Source organism: Diplotaxodon limnothrissa, linkage group LG9 (genome assembly GCF_057381915.1).
Source record: "Diplotaxodon limnothrissa isolate DT_005_m linkage group LG9, D_limnothrissa_male_GT1.1, whole genome shotgun sequence".
Taxonomy (NCBI): domain Eukaryota; kingdom Metazoa; phylum Chordata; class Actinopteri; order Cichliformes; family Cichlidae; genus Diplotaxodon; species Diplotaxodon limnothrissa.
Window position 1 is genome coordinate 35,941,380 of NC_140604.1, and position 18,803 is coordinate 35,960,182.

Below are 18,803 nucleotides of genomic sequence, written 5' to 3' on the forward strand. Positions count from 1 at the left end.
GAATTCGTCAGTTTCTGCTATTGGCAGCTCGAGCATCGGCACCAGCCTTTAAATAGACCTTAATAACCTGAACCTGCTCAGACCTTTGAAACACGTGGCACTAATCCTCTACCCCACCCCTTTAATTTCTCCCAAAATGACTTTGAAACCTTCCATCGAGAGGGGATCCTCCAAATGTCATGTCTAATCCCTCTGTGGCACTGCAGAGAAACCCCCAAACCTCTCAGTGATCTTTGGGACTCTCTTGTTAAAATCTAACAGCTAGAATCCCCCGAGATTAGAGCCCTGTTACGTTTGTGCTGGACTGGCACCATACCCAGTTGAAAACCCTTCTTTATTTTCTGAGGCGACTGAAATTAAATCTGAGACTCGTTTGCTCCTGAAACTCGGCTACAAATCAGCAGCTTTTTCAAATCCCTGGTGAAAGGTCCAGCAGGACCGTCCAAGAACCTATTAGCTGCTATCAAAATCACATCAGAAACTCAGGTTTATGCTAGAACGCGGGACACAGCATCTTGGGGGCGATCGTGGCTCATGAGTTGGGAGTTCGCCCTGTAATTGGAAGGTTGCCGGTTCGAGCCCCGGCTTGGTCAGTCTCGGTTGTTGTGTCCTTGGGTAAGACACTTCACCCGTTGCCTACTGCCAGTGTCCGGCAGCCAGGGTGGCTGTGGCTACAATGTAGCTGCCATCACCAGTGTCTGGATGACTGGTTGTGTAAAGCGCTATACAAATACAGGCCATTTACCAACACCTCGAGGCACCAGAACATCACTAGAACTTAGAACCCCTGGGGTTCCTGAAGAAACCGTTTAGATAGAAACCATGAAACACGTTGGTGGTTATTTCTCTGTGACGGCGTCCTCAGATCACCTCCATCACAGCAGCAGAATCAGAGACTGCTTTCATCCGTGTCCTTCAAACTTTCCACTTTGGGTTTGTCAGCGTCCCCCCCCACCCCCCCATCCCACCCGCTGACTGAAACTTTAGGTTTGTTCGTTTTTCTTCATCACTGAGGCTCTTCTGTCACGCCTGCAGACCTCCACCACTGTCAGCCGATGGCGGGGCACGTGAAGCCCACCGCCTCTTGGTTACTGTGCCCGTATCTGTGCCTTGAGGGTAAAGGAATCCCCGCCGCTTTGCCCGCCGCGGGACGAGACGGCACAGTCATGAACCGTGATGCCATGTTGACTGTAGCTGTAGAGTGTCAGACAGACTGATAGACAGTCAAACGGGTAACAGATGGACAGGAGTCATAGCACAAACCCACTTCATCCAAGAATTTTCCCCTCGACATGCAACTCATTCACAGCCGACCGTGGGAGGAGGGGAGGGAGGGAGGGATAAAGGAATACCAGCTTTGCTCCATTAACAGCCAAACAGAGGGAGGGAGGGAGGAGGGAGGAGGGAGAAGGTAAAAGTTAGAGTGGTATGAGTCACAGAGGAGGATGGGAGGAGACTGGAGTGAAGGAGAGAGAGGGAGGGAAGGAGGGAGATATAATTATGGTGGGAGGCTGCCAGGGCGAGCGAGAGGAGAGAGAAGCAGAGGGAGGGAAAGAAAGACGAGCGAGAGAGAGAGAGTCCAGCCCACTCCGCTAAAACCATTCAACTGGTGAGCAAGGGAAGGCATTCACCACAGAGAGAGAGAGAACGAGGTAAAGGAGAGCGAGGAACTCCCGTCTTAACTTAGTCCAACTGCCTCTCTGACACACACAGACACACACAGACACACACAGACACACACTCTGTGCGGCGACTTCACCCCAGGAACCAGGATCCTCCTGCAGACTTCATCATCCATTCATCACATCTGAGACTTTTTCTCCTTTTTCTTGTTTTCTTGTTTTTCTTTCTTTCTTTCTTGTGACGCCTCCACATTTTTCAGCCATCTGTCCCTGACAAAAAAGACACGGATTACTCATTTTCTCTGCCGGCGTTGTGTGTTTTTCTCTTTTTTGTGTCTGGTTTCTTTACAGCTTTTTTCCTCCGTTTCACAGGTGGACTGTGAGCTGAGCTCAACTTTGCAGCTTCCAAACTTCTGAGAGAGAACGTGAGAGAGCGAGCAGAGGAGGAGGAAGGTGAATCTCAAACACTCTTCTTCTTCAACCAGGACTCAGTTTTTCTTCACTTTTCTACCAAACTCGACTCTTCTTCGTCTCCTCGGCTGTGTTTGAGCACCCGGCAGCATCACTGAATCTCCTGCCGTCATGTCGCTGTTGCCCTTGCTCAGCTGGACCCTCCTGCTCCTGGTCCAGGTGCAGAGCAGCGTTTCCGCCTCGGACCCGGCGGGGCCCGGGCTCCAGCCGCTTTCCCTGACCGTCCACCCTCACCACCAGCCAGACGCCGACTCCCACTGCCCCTCCTGCGCCCTGGCCAGGATGCGGAGGAACGAAGGGGTCACAGCGGGGGATGGCATGGCGAGGGGGCACGAGCAAGATGAAGATGAGGCGGCTCAGCAAGACGTGGTGGAGGCGGTGAAGAGGCACATCCTCAACATGCTGCACCTCCAGGCCCGACCCAACATCACCCGGCCCGTGCCGCGCGCCGCGCTCCTCAACGCCCTGCGCAAGCTCCACGTGGGGCGAGTGGCGGAGGACGGCAGCGTGCAGATCGAGGGGGAGGAGGAGGTGAGAGGGAGGGGAAGCCGAGGAAGAGGAGGAGGGGCAGCAGCACCATCGGTGGCGGGAGACGGCGGCGATGTTCAGGAGACGACGGAGATCATCACCTTCGCCGAGCCCGGTGAGTGTGACATCAACACGAGACAGGAAGTGTGTGTGTGTGTGTGTGTGTGTGTGTGTGTGTGTCCACCTGCTTAATTCCACCTGCGTACTCACTCAGTCAAACACCTCCACTCCCCTCCAACACACACACACACACACACACACACACACACACACACACACACTCACACGCACACACACACACACACACACACACACACACACACACACACTCTCTCTGTAATCACCTCCTGCTGTTGTCAGAGAATACCTCATTATGTACTTACAGTCAGAGCTTCGTGTGTCACTGCCTGTGTGTGTGTGTGAGTGTGTGTGTGTGAGTGTGCATGCGTGTGTGTGTGCGTGTGAGTGTGTGTGTGTGTGTGTGTGTGTGTGTGTGTGTGTGTGAGTGTGTGTGTGTGTGAGTGTGTGTGTGTGTGTGTGTGTGTGAGTGTGTGTGTGAGTGTGTGTGTGCACCTCTTAAAGTGGTAACAGGGCTGTAATGAGTTTCTGACAGACAGTAGCAACAAAGAGCAGGAGACAGTGTGTGTGCATGGGGGGGGGGATCAGGTGTTAACTGCGTTCTTCCTCTGCGCGTCACCTTTGACCTTCAGACCTGCTGCAGGTCCCGCTTCGCCTGCTCTCGTCGCGGCGCTCGCTGGCGTCTCCAGGTTTCGGGGAAAGCCTGGTGACTCCAGTGTTCTTCCTGCTTCCTGTGTGTTTCCGTGTTTCCAGGTTGATTCTGGTCACTCTGAACTCTCTTAGGTCGGCCACAGAGGTGGGGTTTATAGATGTAGAAGCAAATCTGAAGCCCTCGATCGGCTCACCTGTCAGTTGAGCGGTGTGGGCGGGACTGTGACGTGTTCTTCCTCCTCTGGAGTTTCTGTAGGCGAGAGTCTGGAACAGCAGATGGAAAAGAATTTTATGAAGTGGATCTGTGCAAACAGGCAGAGAGGAGCAGCTTTTATTGAAAGGAAAACACGGAGTTTGATCTCGTTCGTAGAGTTTGAAACAGCCAATCACGATCAGCTGTCAGACAGCTCCACGTCGCCGGCGTTTCAATAAAATCAACCGGCCGAAACCTTTGCTGTGCTCAGAGTCTCAGGAAGACGCCGCCTGCAGCACGCTTAACCCTCATTATGCATTACAGCCACATTTCAGAGCTCTGTGCGCCATGATTCTCCTCAGGCTCAGATTTATGGCCCCTCGGCCGTCGCTACGCTCCTGCTGGCAGCGACTGAAGGCAGCGTTCAAGGCAAATCAACGGCCTTGCTGAAATCTCACAGCACTGAGGACGCTAATTCAGATTACAGGCAGAAAACAGAAAACGCTCAGTGTGAACTTCATTCACAAAAGAAATCACCCCACAAACCGGCCGGGCGTCCATTTAAAGTAAGAGCAGTTTCCCCTTCATGCTCTGAATCATTAAATGTACCTCAGCAGTCTGCTCTTAATATTTTAGCACCAGTTTGCAGCCACGTTAGCACATGTGTCAGCCAGCAGGGGGCAGAATGACTGCATAAGCTCTCTTTGTTTGTTTGCATCCATTGAATGAATCAAAGTTAGTGTCTGCTGGTTTCTTACCTGTGTGCTGCTGGAAACACTGAGCCGATGCAGTGACGTTGGCTTCTACACGTATACTGATTTTCTGTTTTACACTCACACATCTTTATTCTGCACGAGTCATACTGAAGTCGTGTTTCAGTGCTACAGAGTGAAGCTGTGGAAGTGCCTGCAAATGTGCATTCTTCAGATTTACATTTTCTTTACCTCTTCATGTCAGACAGAGAATATTTCCAGTTAAATAAAAGCTCACAGCTCTCACCATGCCGGCGTGTCGAGCACTTTCAGTACTGTTTGGGTTCTCAGTCATCCAGGTCATCGTAGTCTAAGGAGCTTGCAAAGAAAAGCGTCTGGACTTTTCACCTCTCATCCAGAAGCTTCTTCAGTTCTAGGGTCACATGGTGGGGAGTCCCAGATTTAAGCCCTGTGGGAGTTTCCCCCCACAGAGGGACAAAAGGACCCCCTGATGATCCTCTACCTAATCACCTGCTTGGGTTTTCTTGACTTTAATAGTGAAGTTAGAACGGTGCGATACCCTCCGCCCTGATGTGGCGGCGCTGTGGCTCAAGTTTGACGTTTTAGCTTTTTACTTGGTAAAGTTCAGAGTTTGGATCAAAACAAAGCAGGAGACCCGCCCATCCATCCACCCCCACCTCCACCCCCTCTGTGATAGCACTGGTTCTTCCATCGTTATTTTCCCACAGACACTGTGGGTGTGTGTTTTGCACAGGAAGTCTCAGAACTTTGTGCCATTACCATATTGGCCCAAACAAAGGATGAGGCTTATCATACGATGAAATGTGCCCGGTTTTCCAACCGGTTTTAGCGGTCGCTGAGCAGTTTGGGTGAAACTCGAGTCTGTGGAGCCACCACCAGTGAAAACACTCCCAGAATTCACTTTGGGAACATGTACATGTTAAATAAAACAGCCAGCATCATGGTTGACTCCAGTCCGTCCAGTACCAGTCCTTGGATGACTGTTCCAGTCTTGTGTGTGCAACCTTATTTTAAGCCTCGAGGACACCGTCAGCAGACACTTCCCCCTGATCTGATAAACCCTTGTTGTTTTTCTAAGATGTTACTTGATCCGCCATGAGAATACTTTTCACCCTGCCAGTCTTGTGCTTTGTCAGGACTAAGTGAGGCATTCAGGGACCTCGGTAATTATTTTGGGCGACGGAGATGGCAAGCAGAGAAGCAGAGGGACAACTGGATTCTTGGCGGAGACCAAGTGTCAACCTCCGTTTAGCAGCTCAGACACAATATCCATCTGTCCGGCCTTGTCCTTCCATAAGCCCGCTCTGTTTGTATTCCCCCCTCTTCTCCCCACACACAGAGGACAATTAGGCTAATTGAACTTAATTGAACACATCATTAGCGACATTCCTCAATCCACTTTCGCCTCCCCCTCTCGCTCTCTGCTGCCCCCTCTAACCTCCATCTAGCCTTCGCCACTGTGGCAGACAGAATAAACCGGTCATTGTTGGTCTATTCTGGTGGCCGCCTCTGTCTGGGGATTCAAACTAGCATCCGTGAGATGAGCTCAGGTTCAGGTTCAGTGACCTGCAACAACTGAGAGGAAGCAGTGAATAGAAGCGGCTGATAGGACAAAAACATCTGTAAGATATGAAAAGAAACTACAATTAGCGTGTTTCCTTTCTCTGTTTTCCTTTCTCTCACTCCCATTTTTCTCTTCCCGTTGCTCCTCGTTTGATCTTGCTCCTTCTCTCTCATCTTTTCTTGGCAATAATTCTTTTTTTCCGTCTTCTTCTTTTTCTCTGTTTATCCATTCTTTGTGTTATTTTCAATCCATCTTTTCATCTTCTCCACCTCTGCTCCTCATCTTTCCTCTCTGTCCATCAAGATCTTAGCGTGACGCAGCTTTAGCGTGTTAACGGCGTGTTTACAGCCACAAGGCCGCCGCTGGTCTGAGGCCATTGTCGCCTCATCTTTGGCTGCTTTGATGTGTGTCTGAGATGCTGTGTGTCTGCAGAGATGCATCACTCTGTAGTAAACAGGTCCAGACTAGCCGTGCAAAGACACTCAAATGAGTGAAGAGACCCAGAAGATGCTCCAGACCCGTATCCACAATTATTGATCAGAAACCATCAACTTCCCACCATCCACAAAGCCAGCGTTGAGCTGGTGGATGGTTAGGGTGAGGACTTTTGGGACACCAACATTGAAAACCTCTCAACTGTGACACCAAAGAGGTGACACGCTCTGATCTTCAGTATCAGACTAAAGAAACTCAGCCCTGATCTCAACCATTAATCAACCACAGACCAGCTATAGACCAGATATAGAGTAACCACAGACCAGCTACAGACCAGCTACAGAGTAACCATAGACCAGCTACAGACCAGCTATAGAGTAACCATAGACCAGCTACAGACCAGCTACAGAGTAACCATAGACCAGCTACAGACCAGCTACAGACCAGCTACAGAGTAACCATAGACCAGCTACAGACCAGCTACAGACCAGCTATAGAGTAACCATAGACCAGCTACAGACCAGCTACAGACCAGCTATAGAGTAACCATAGACCAGCTACAGACCAGCTATAGAGTAACCATAGACCAGCTACAGACCAGCTATAGAGTAACCATAGACCAGCTACAGACCAGCTATAGAGTAATCATAGACCAGCTACAGACCAGCTATAGAGTAATCATAGACCAGCTACAGACCAGCTATAGAGTAACCATAGACCAGCCGTAGACCCTCCTCTGGTGCCTTAATCAGTTTTTGGAAGTTAACCCTGTTAGACCTCCAGCTCTCTTGCAGATATTCTAGTTCCACTGAACCACCACATGCATCTTGATGGTCTGTAAACTTTCAGTTACCAATAGAGATGGACCGATCCGATATTACGTATCGGTATCGGTCCGATACTGACCTAAATTACTGGATCGGATATCGGAGAAAAATAAAAAATGTAATCCGATCCATTAAATATCACGAAAGCACCTCACAAAACTTGCAACACGCCATAACTCACCTCAGAACGTTAGCACGTCGGAGCAGTATGCATCACGTGATAGAGCAGCTGTGACATGCGGGACCTGTCGGTGGTCTGGATAGCATTTGGAGCTTCGCTAGCAACCCGGCATTTCATCTCCGACAAAGTTATCCTGAGAGAAGTAAAGCAAGTGTGTAAGTCCATCTCTGAATGTTTGTAAAGCATTCCTGCGTTAAGCTTAACAAACGATATATGGAGCGACTGCCTCTCGCTCTCCTGCTGCTACTTCAATCATGAAACTGCTTAAATGATCAGCTGATCGGCTTTTCTGTCGCGAGTCCGTGACTCTAGTTTGTTTTTGGCCCACTTTGCACCAGAAAGAGGAAACCAGCGGCTGAACAACAGCAGCACGTTTAAGCTTGATCAGCTTTTGTTAGAATTTATTTATTATTACTTTCTACTCCAGGATCTTTTTCTACGTAGCTGACGCTGGTAACTGTGCAGGGGCGGATCTAGCAAAGTTTAGCCAGGGGGGCCGATAGGGCATTAACAGGGAAAAGGGGGCACAAAGACATACTTTTCTTTCTTATTCTCATTTAAAATGTCGAGCTTTTAATAAATAATTATCTGACACCCAAAGTTTTAATTTGATGCAAAATGAATAGAAGTCCATTACTGTATATAGTGACTATTAAGTCTAATATATATACCCTAGTAAGCTATAGTACTTTTTCCTTTGGGAAGGTACCATCTGTGCAGTCTGCAATTTTGTTGAAGAAAGATGTTGAATCTATTTAATATTTCTTGAAAAATAATTGATTTCTGTGCATTTTTTTTCACACTGCATCAAATTAAGGTTGATTATGTCGATTAAGCATCATGAGGTGGAGCGTGAGGGGTGGTTCCCTATTTTTTATTTATTTATTTTTGTTGTTGCTGGGAGTTGGAACCCTATTAGTTAGGTTGCTTAATATTTCTGCTAAGTACTCTTTAAAATACCAGAATAGGGAGGATGGTGTAGGTTTAAGTTTATTAGATTGATCAGTATTGCTGAACTATGAAACATTTTTTTTGCATACAGGTATAACAGAATAGCTTTAGTGTAGTTGTTGTTTTAAACTTGAGTATGAACTTATACAAAATGCAGCAAGATATTTAAAAAACAGTTTTGTTGATTAAAAAACACTATATCGGATTCATATCGGTATCAGCAGATATCCAAATTTATGATATCGTATCGGACATAAAAAAGTGGTATCGTGCCATCTCTAGTTACCAACGACTGTCTGGTTCCATCTTGTTGTCCAGGTTCTGGTCGACTTTGTTTGCTAAACAAAAGCAAAGCCACTGAAATTACAGCTCTGCCTTCACAGACTTTCATAAGTGGTCAGAACAGGAAGAACTAGTCCAGATATGTGCTTTAGATACTTGGAAACCCTGAAAACTGGCCACTAGATTTGAAGTAAGCAGATCAGCTGACTGGTTTCCAGCGTAGGCCGTGTTTATTCTGGGTCTCTGATCCCAGGTGTGGCTGTGTTTAGAAGACAGTGAGTACAGCATGAGAGTGAGACCTCTCCTCGTTGTCCTCTCTCTGCTGTGTGGCTCCATTGGGAGGAATCGGAGAGTTTAGGCAGAGAGGGAGGACCGGGGGAGGAATGAGTGGGAAAGAGAGGAGGAATCTGTGTGAGCCTCGGCATTTGTCCCCGGATGAACCGCACAGAGAAACAATCGGGTTTATATTTACCACATCAGAGGCTCAGAGTGAGACTGGCAGCACTGGGAGGCTCCCAGTGTGGCTCAGAGCAGGAGCGCTCTTAAATGTTGTTTATGTGTTGTGACGTTAAAGGGAAGTTGTTACCTTAACAGTTGAGATAAGACTTTTCCTGCAGAGATAAAGAGACAGGCAGATAAAAACCAGCTTCTTCTGCGTGACTGGTTTCATTCGTCTCGAGTCCAGGAAAAGTTTGAGCTGTCAATTTATCCCGTGTGGAAACTGAGAGCATCAGCTGAATCTGCTCTCAGCATTAATGAGCTTTCTGTTTAAGACACCAGGATAACTCACCTTTGCCCTTTGAAGGCACACAGATATCTGTTGGTTAAAGCTCAGTAACGTCCGAGTAACGACATCTTTAAAGGTCGTCTGTGTGCGACCTGTCAGCTGACACTGAGCAGATTCGTCCTGCTCCGGTGTTCCTCTGAAATGAAAGGTTTGGATCGATGTTTTCACACGGACACGCCCAGCTGCTGTGCATCCGTCAGCTCGTCTGATGGTGGATGACGTTAGAGCTGAGAAGAAGCAGCAGGACTCTGGCGGGTTTGAAGCTGTCTGCATGTTGGTGTTGCAGTCGACGGTCACGTCAGACGGCGGCGTTTTCTGTAAGCGGCGCTGTGCTAGAGTCTCGCTGGCGTTTGTCTGTCAGACCGGGCTGCTTATCTGCTCTTGGTATAAATAAACTGGCCTGGGAACCCAGACTGACAGGCAGGCTCAGCCACAGGACAGCACTGCGACTTGAAATTAGCTCAAATTTTTACGTTCCCCGGAGAGAAATGTGCTTCAGACGAGGGCTGAAAATGAGAAACAGGCCACAAAAGCACTTTGTTAAAACAACAGAAGTATGAGTGTTGGCCTCGCCGGGGTTTTATTGTCTTCGTGTTTGAAACTGCTGGAATCGTTTTACAGCCCTCTTTTATTTGGTACTAAGAGCCGGCGCACGTGATGCGACAGTTTTAGCAAATTACCGATCCAAGCGGAGCCGTCGCAGCGCCGAGAGCCACATCTGAAACTTCTCTGCTGCTTTCATTTCACTTTATTGTCCCTCCAAGTGAGAATAGAAGCACGACACGCGACTACTGGATGGAAACAACGAGTCCAGCTCCTTAGCTCCTCCCACGCAGAGGATCAGTGCTGATGTGGTGAACTTTAACCTTTAGCTGGTGAAACGGGCGTCCTGTAAATTGCCTGCTTGCCACTTCCTGTAAACACCTGCGTTCCATCAAAGCCTCGAGAAACCAGGATCAGATGTTCACAGACTTTGTTTAGACGCTCAGAAACAGACGAATCAGAAGCAGGACACTCAGCGACGCCAGCTGCTCGCTGGGTTTGGTGTTTTACCGATGTTTAGAGATTCTCAGTCGGGTTATTGTCACCACAGAGCGCCCTGAGTATTTAATCCAGACCACAGACAGGTCTTCAGGTGTGTGTTCTCAATCTCAGGTTAAACTCTGTTTTGCCAAAGCTCAGCGTTCAGGAGCGCCATGGCTAGTGCCCGCTCTGCTGCTGCTGCTGGAGCCACGCCCACTTCCATCATGTGAGGCCAGGGGATTAAAGCTGCACTTTTCTTCATACCCATCTTTACCTGAAGCTAACTGACGTTCTTTTACTGAAGCACTCTGAGTGCAGCGCGTTGTGACGTCTCCACCTGTTCAGCCTCGAGATGGCGCCTTTGGAGGCCTCGGCGTCCACGTCCTGCGTGCATGTGCACATCACTGTCACGCCAGCAGCACGTGACACCATTGGATGAGTAAAAGTTAGGTTTTCACACCGTCCACGTTACTGTGACTGACCAATCACAGAGTTTGTGTCATGTGAGCTCTGAGTGTGTCTTTGCGTGCAGCATGACCGCAGCTGTGATTGGTTATTAAACACAGATCTGAGCTGTGATTGGTTATTAAACACAGATCTGAGCTGTGATTGGTTATTAAACACAGATCTGAGCTGTGATTGGTTATTAAACACAGATCGGAGCTGTGATTGATTATTAAACACTCCTGTTTGCCCCTCCAGCCGGCGCTGAGCCTGCTGATGAACTCGTTCACGCCTCCTCGCCATTTCGTTGGGTTTGCCGACGTCACTGTGACGGCTCAGCAGCTTTGTAATCATGTGACCTCCAGTCTGAATTAGTTTGAATCATTGTGTTGAAGCGAATTATTGACGATGGAGAGTCTCAGGATTTAAAACTTCTTCTTTCTGGTCACATGACGATTTCCTCTTCATTGGAGGTTTTTTCCTTTTTCATTTCTCAGCTTCTGATTTCAAAGCACAAACATGTGAAACTGCAGCTCTTTAATCCAGACTTTTAAAGCCTTTCTCCACATGCTTAACTTGACGCATATTTAACCTGTGCAGGTAAACACCGGGGCCAGCCACGCCCTCCTAGTGTAAACTATAGGACAGAAGAAAGGGCGGCTGGGCGGCGGTCAGGACAAACACGACGAACACCAACCGAGCTTCTTCTCACATGACAAACGTCTCACTCGCTGCAGAGACAAACACAGCACTGGCTGTTTTAGGGACTTTTTTCAGTGGCGGATTAATACACGTTTAGTGCTTGAATGATAATAAACTACGGCTTATCTGAGCCGAGGATTCTGGGAAACGGCTGTCAGCTGTTTGGTTTGATAGTGAGACGGTTGTTTGGTTACTGCTGACCGCAGATGCTGAGTCATGACTTCTGGACTTTAGTCCAGCAGCTGCAGGTTGGAGTTTTCATGTTCTCGCTCCTCAGAGGAGGAACCCTGATCTGCTGACCTGAGAAACAGCAGAGATCTGTGATTTTAGTCAAATATGGACGCACAGGACGGACTGAGGCGCTGTCAGGGCTTCCTGCTCCTCACAGGAAGAGCTGTGACTCTGCAGGTTCCACCGTGTAGCAGGACTGTGTGAGGACGCAGCCTGATCACACCAGCAGCTCATCCTCAGGGCGCACACACACACACACACACACACACACACACACACACACACACACGTACAGACACACACTCACACGTACAGACACACACTCAGTACCCATCTGTCCAAACATGGGCACTGTGTGTGTGTGTGTGTGTGTGTGTGTGTGTGAGTAAACATGGGGAACAGAGGATGATATGATGAAGGAGGGTGTGTTCACTCACGTGTCAACGGTCAAATCCAGCTTTAGTGGTTTAGGTTAGGCCCGCCTCCTCTGAAGGCCAACGCCCTCTTAAATCCCACCTGCTGGCTCCTGACTTGTACCTGTAGCACATGAATATGTGTGAGTGTGACAAAGTGGAGCTCAAACTGCAATGGCTGTTCCCTCACAGCAGGTCTCCGAGCGGCGCTCCGAACGGCGCTCCGAGCGGCGCTCCGAGCGGCGCTTTTTCCTTTTGTGGCGCTGACCTGAGTGTCTTTGTGATGGGATTAGGTTTGGAGTTTGTGTTTGTGGTTTTAGTAACACAGATAAATGCCGTCATGAAGTGTGACCTTTGACCTTCAGGTGTTCAATAACACAATAACACTGGTCAGCTCTCCCCCGTGTGGGTGACAGAGGGGATTAGAGAGGATTTAATAAGATTTATAATAAACCAGCCGTCCTTTTAACAACATACCAAACCGTGTTTGTGCTGCGTGTTGGCAGGAAGTCTGTTTAGCTTGGTCTGATAAATCAAGTCACAGTCATAATAATCTCCACGCCGCGCCGATGGAGGGGAGGGAACGCTGCTGGACTCAGAGGTCAGTTTATCGTTCCTGACTGTCAGATTCCTGCTGAACCGTCAGAGTTAAAACCCAAACACGGCTCTACCCCCAACCCTAAGAAGCGAGCGAGCAGCCGCAGTAGCAGCCGGTCTTCATCGGTGGGCAGTGTGTGGTGTAACGCTGGTGTAAAATGGTTATCAATGCTCCGTGTTCGATGGTTACAGTTAGGTATGAGATGGTTTCTGTGAATCTGAAGCCGACATTTGATGGTTTGAGCTTCATATTAGGTTTGCAGTGGGTGTTGAACGAGCTGCTGGGCGAATATGATGTAAAAGCGTTTCTAGAATCAGTCTGTCAGGATCTAAATTCGGCCGAAATGGGTCTAAATTGGTGTCTTCTGACCCCACCTTATATTTATCTTTATTCTGATAAGACTTTAAGTAAATCAAAGGAAAACACTGAACTTAACTGTGTGTGTGTGTGTGTGTGAGTTTATGTGTGTGTGTGTGTGTGTGTGTGTGTGCGTGCGTGTGTGTGTGTGCGTACGTGTGAGTTTGTGTGTGTGTGTGTGTGTGTGTGTGTGTGTGTGTGTGTGTGTGTGTGTGTGTCCTTGATGCGCTCGTGTAGATGGAGGGGATTAGCAGCGAGCAGGCAGCGAGTGATGAGCTGCGAGGGGAAGGCTCGCAGAGGTCGCAGAGTGTAAACGAGCGTCTCCTTTCTCGCCTCCTCTGCTGCTCCACCTGTCGCTCTTCTTTGAGCAGCAGCTCGCAGTGATGCTTCAGACCAACGTGTCCAACTTTGTGTCAACGCTTCTTTTGGTCTTTTTCCTTTTTTCCATCCTGACAGTAAAAGCTTTCCAAAATCCACAGAAGCTGCACATTCCTGACATTTTTCCCATTTAATGGCAACAATGCTTCGGATCTGCATCTGGACCAGCCTCAAACCCACCCACTCATGCACGATCATGTGACGCGTGTGGCAAATTTTTTTCTTACATTAGTTCATGAGAAAATAGACGGAACAGCTCAAAGTCGCTGCCCAACCAAACTCCATTCACTTTTCTTCGGTTTTAGGGAAGCGGTGCAGAAGTCGTCCATACTGTCATCTTTAGCATCCACACATCTGACCACACGGTCACATGACCCACAGCCGGGTTTAACCCTGTGCGCTGTAGCACAGAAAGCGTTCAGTTACAGTCCAGATACTTGTTTATCTCTCAGGCTCACACATGTTACAGCTTTCTCTGAGAAATTACAGTGCAGGAATGTTTTGGCTGCTTCTGGGCTCGTGATAAGAAGACTTCATGCTTTTTATGACAGTTGATTTTACAGCTCACAGAATGAGATCAAGGACGAGCGGCGCGTTTCCCATCGCTTCTGCACGCAGATGTGAACGAGCGTCTGTCCGCAGCTCGGCCGTGACCGAGCAGCTCTGATTGGCTCCGGCCTAAAGCTGTAAACATGCAGCTACTGTGGGTTTTTATGAGCTTGTGAGAAAACTAACAAAGAAGCAGAAACCTGCAGCTGATACCCTCAAAACACCTCACATCACCACAGCCGGGCAGAAGCAGCACGTCTGAGTTGAACTGCTCCTTTAAATAGAATAAGAGGTCAACAAAGCTACTTCTTTATCCGTTTTCAGCATCATGAGTGAAAACATGGCTGCTCTCAGCGGCATGGACGCCACGCCATGCCAGCGTGGTTCTGCTCGAGTGCCCACAGAAACCCACAGAAGCCGTGCTTCAGCTCCACGCTGCCAGATTGGTCCCTTACGCTCTCACAGGATCTCTGTGCTTGTTTGAAGGCTGCAGTAGCTATTCTAAGAAACAATGAATGAACTTTTATTTCCTTATCTTCGTGGAGTGTCGACGATGATGCAAGCGAGACAATCGCCTCCGAATTGTCGCTTGAACTGTGTTAATGGACTCGCTCGAGTGCCGGCCGCCTCCGCATACGCACACGAGCCGCCCAGTCGCACCGTTCATCAGCTGACGTTCAGAAACTCCCAAATCGTGACTTTGACTTTCTGCACGGACGCCCACGGGCGACAGACATCGGGGAGAGAGCGGGAAAGGTGATGTGAGGCGCTTATGCAACACCGGCGTAACTGGTGCTGTTGGTGTGGAGGCTTCTAGGAGATACGAGATACAGTGTGTGTGTGTGTGTGTGTGTGTGTGTGTGTGTGTGTTTGCATGCTGGAGGAGGTTTTGTGTGTGTGCAGGAATTCAGCTATTCCCTGCAGAGATTGTGAGAACTTTAATGTCTCTCTCTGTGTGTCTGTGTGTGTCTGTGTGTGTGTGTGTGTGTGTGTGTGTGTGTGTGTCTGTGTGTGTGTGTGTGTGTGTGTGTGTGTGTGTGTGTGTGTGTGTGTGCGTGTGTGTGTGTGCGTGTGTTTGCGTGTGTGTCTGTGTGTGTGTGTGTCTGTGTGTGTGTGTGTGTGTGCGTGTGTGTGTGTGTGTGTGTGTGTGTGTGTGTGTGTCCTTCTCTTTCCTTCACATGATTGTAAACTGACTTTCACGGCTCTGTTTTCGTTTTTTTGCTCAAAGTCTGCTATCAAAATAAAATGGGAGCTTCCTCCAGGGAGCTGCTGAAGCCTTAAATGATTCAGCCAGTAAACGTCCCCACTCTGATCGCCTACATAGAAAACTATCTGCTCAGGAAGCCAGCAGCTGCTGCGTGAAAATGCAATATTTGACTTCCTGTTCAAACAGCTTGGCTGGCTGTGACCTGCAGAGGGAAACGCTTCGTTTGTTTTCAGACACGCTGCAGTAAATCCGCTCGTCCCGGGCTGCGGTATGACACCGAGCTCCTGGTGGGAACCATTAGCTGCTTTAAACGCTGCCTGACTCCGAAACCTCCGACCGCTGCTGCCGAGTCAGCAGGAAGAGTCCAATCAGCTGTGTGTAGCTCACATGTGTCTCACAGAGTCCTCAGTGTGTGTGTGTGTCCCTGCTGACGTGTTGTAAAATGTGTGCATGCTACAATTAGGACGGGTTCACGGCTGTGTGAGTGAAACAGTCCAAAAGGTCACTGCGCCCTCTACTGGTCAAAGTCACATGACTCATGAAGTGACTGAGGTGACTGAGGTTGGGGTGGATGGACGGGTTGGTGTGTTTGAATGTAGGTGGTATGACAGTCTTTCTAACCGTCCGTCTCCATCTGTCTCCGTCTCAGGTGAGGTTCCGGGCACGGTGAACTTCGTCCTCTCCAAAGAAGGCGGCGACCTGTCTCTGGTGGAGCAGGCCAACGTCTGGCTCTTCCTCCGTTTAGCCAAGACCAACCGCAGCCGAGCCAAAGTCACCATCCGCCTCTTCCAGCAGCACCACCCGTCCGGCGGACGTCCATCTCTGCCGCAGGACGACACCCTCCTGTCAGAGAAGACGGTGGACACCCGCCGCAGTGGCTGGCACACCTTCCCGGTGTCGGCGGCCGTGCAGGCCCTGCTGCAGAGCGCCACAAGTACGACACTGAGCCTCAGGGTGTCCTGCCCGCTCTGCGCCGACACCGGCGCCACCATCGTCCTGGTCTCGGGCAGCGCTGAGACATCGCAGCGCAACAACCAGCGGGAGCAGTCCCACCGGCCCTTCCTCATGGCCGTGGTCCGGCAGGGAGACGGCAGCGACTCGCAGCGGCGCAGGAAGCGCGGGCTGGAGTGTGATGGGAAGGTGCGTGTCTGCTGCAAACGGCAGTTCTACGTCGACTTCAAAGATATTGGCTGGAACGACTGGATAATCGCTCCACGCGGTTATCACGCCAACTATTGCGAGGGCGAATGCCCCTCCCACGTGGCGAGCATCACCGGGTCCACGCTGTCCTTCCACTCCACTGTCATCAGCCACTACCGCATGAGAGGCTACAGCCCCTTCCAGAACGTGAAGTCGTGCTGCGTGCCAACCCGCCTACGAGCCATGTCCATGCTGTACTACAACGAGGAGCAGAAGATCATCAAGAAGGACGTCCAGAACATGATCGTGGAGGAGTGCGGCTGCTCGTAGACGCAGACCTGAGCGGGACAGGAGGAGCACCTCTGAACCCAGAGAGGGAGGAAGCTGACTCTAGGATCATCACGTCACTTTTATTGACTGTGTTTCATCCTTCGCCTCCTTCCGTCCCTCGAGGTCGCCCTCTGGGATAAAAACTCTGCTCCAGACTCGTCCAGCAGAACTCAGAGAGTCTCCACGGCACTTTCAGAAAAAGAGAAGAAAAAAAGCTCTAATATATTTTTGTTACAAACGGAGGAGCGAAGCTTATTTATGTGGCTGAGACGTTCAAGCACCGCTGAACCGACTTCAGAGAGACGAGGTGCCTGAAAAAAATGCGACAAAAGAAGAAAAAAATCTCAAAACTATGCAACTTGTTTCACGTTTTCAGACCTTATTGTATTTTATTTGTCTCCGTTTGTCGGCTCCCCAAATGTTTACTTTCTTAAAATGTTGGAGGAAGACAGAAGAAGACTCTTGTACTTTATTTAGAAGTGTGTGTGTGTGTGTGTGTGTGTGTGTGTGTGTGTGTGTGTGTGTGTGTGTGTGTGTGTGTGTGTGTGTGTGTTGAGAGATACTTGAAAGAAACAAGTTGGCTCGGCTGCTGGAACCAAACACTTCTTTATGTTATAATTATTATTGTCAGTAAGTATATTAATATTATTATTGTTGTTAATAATATATTGTGTTATCATGTCTCTTTTTTAAAAGAAGCGTTTCAAACGTGTTTATTTTTTGCACTATAGCGACACTCGTGTTCAGATTAGCCACAGACAGAGAGGACAGACCGGAGGGAGGTCACAGGTTTGAGCCCCACTAGTCTTGACAGAATACTTGAGCGTGTCATCAGTTGTGTCACTTCCTGGTTGCTGAGGCTTGAAGCTGGCGTCTAACGCTCACTGCCAGAGAATCCTGATTTTGCCAAAAGCAGGTGGCTGACTCGCGTTAGAATGTACCTTTGATTTCAGGATGTGGGTCTTGATGCTGTTTCACAATAAAAGTCTAGCAGGAAAGCTGCATCCCCTTCTGTTTGTTTCTGTCACTGCTTCTCAGTGAGCTGCTGCCCACGCCCAGCTCTCTGTACTCACAGCATGATCTGCTAGAGGGTGTGGGGGGGCCACAGCCCCGTCCTCCAGGGCATGAAGCAGGTATGGAGGAGATCAAAACTCCAGACATCCAGAGGCCCCCAGAACACAAGAGACCAAGGAAGACCAACAGAGGGGCAGCCGCGCCACTGTCCCAGAAAGAGCTGAGGAGAGTCCCAGATGAGGGCTCACTCAGCAGCCGCGGAGCAGAAGCCAGGGGGAGTTGCAGTGACGCGCCCGTGAGCTCCGCCGGCAGCCAGCTGTGCCTGAGTGATCGAGCCCCAGGCTCCAGGCCCCGATAAGCAGCCACCAAGGAGTGAGCCGGTGTGTACCTGGACGCCCATCCCCGGACACCAAGAACCACCAACGCACCGATGTCTGAGGGAGTCCGCCACTGGCAGGGGGAGTGGTGGGGGGAGATAGGCCTCCAGAAAAAACAGTTTCTAAATTTTTAACATGAACATGAGCTTCATGACAGGAAATCAGGAAAAGCAGAACTGTTCTAGATTTATAAAAGATTACTAAGCAAACGTTTGCTAACAGTAGATACACAATAGATGTCTCCAGAAAACGACGTTCTCCACTCACCTGCTGCTTTCTGACACTTAGCGGCAGGTCAGCTGTGGAGGCTTCTGATTGGCTAAATCTGCACGTGCCTGTTGCTATATAGCTGTGCTAGCCAACCAGTTAGCATGTACAGATTAATATGTTTATATGGAGCTAAGAACTTAAATAATCACACGGGGAACCTCCGGTCTGTCCGGTCAGAAGCTCCGAGGACTTCTGCTAAAGTGAAGCACTTAGAAAACGTGCTGGTCACACACTTTTGTGGGATCCACTTCCTGCGTTTGTAAAACAGGCTAGCTAAAGTTCTCTGTGATAGCTAGCCTACAGCTAACCCGCCTATCGAACCTCTGCAATCCACGTTCACGTCTTTGTCTGTGGTGAATGTTTACAGCATTAGCATCTCATCTTTCTCAATGAACTCAAAAACAAAGCGGCCTTTATGTCTTTATTAAAGTTACGTTGTGAGTTTTATGGGATTTTTCCACACAGG

General features: G+C 49.3%; 1 protein-coding gene across 1 annotated transcript; it reads left to right on the plus strand.

Moving 5' to 3' along the window:
• The first annotated feature begins 2,204 nt into the window (after positions 1 to 2,204).
• On the plus strand, positions 2,205 to 16,676 carry inhbaa (inhibin subunit beta Aa). Its single transcript, XM_085363183.1, has 2 exons — positions 2,205 to 2,736; positions 15,856 to 16,676. Exons 1-2 carry the CDS (start codon positions 2,205 to 2,207, stop codon positions 16,674 to 16,676), a joined length of 1,353 nt encoding a protein of 450 aa, XP_085219309.1.
• Positions 16,677 to 18,803: the final 2,127 nt, after the last annotated feature.

What these genes read in the sequence shown, in the direction of transcription:
- inhbaa (XM_085363183.1), top strand. Translation starts at nt 2,205, where the DNA reads ATGTCGCTGTTGCCCTTGCTCAGCTGGACCCTCCTGCTCCTGGTCCAG. An exon ending in CATCACCTTCGCCGAGCCCG is followed by an intron (nt 2,737 to 15,855) that starts GTGAGTGTGACA and finishes TCTCCGTCTCAG; the next exon opens with GTGAGGTTCCGGGCACGGTG.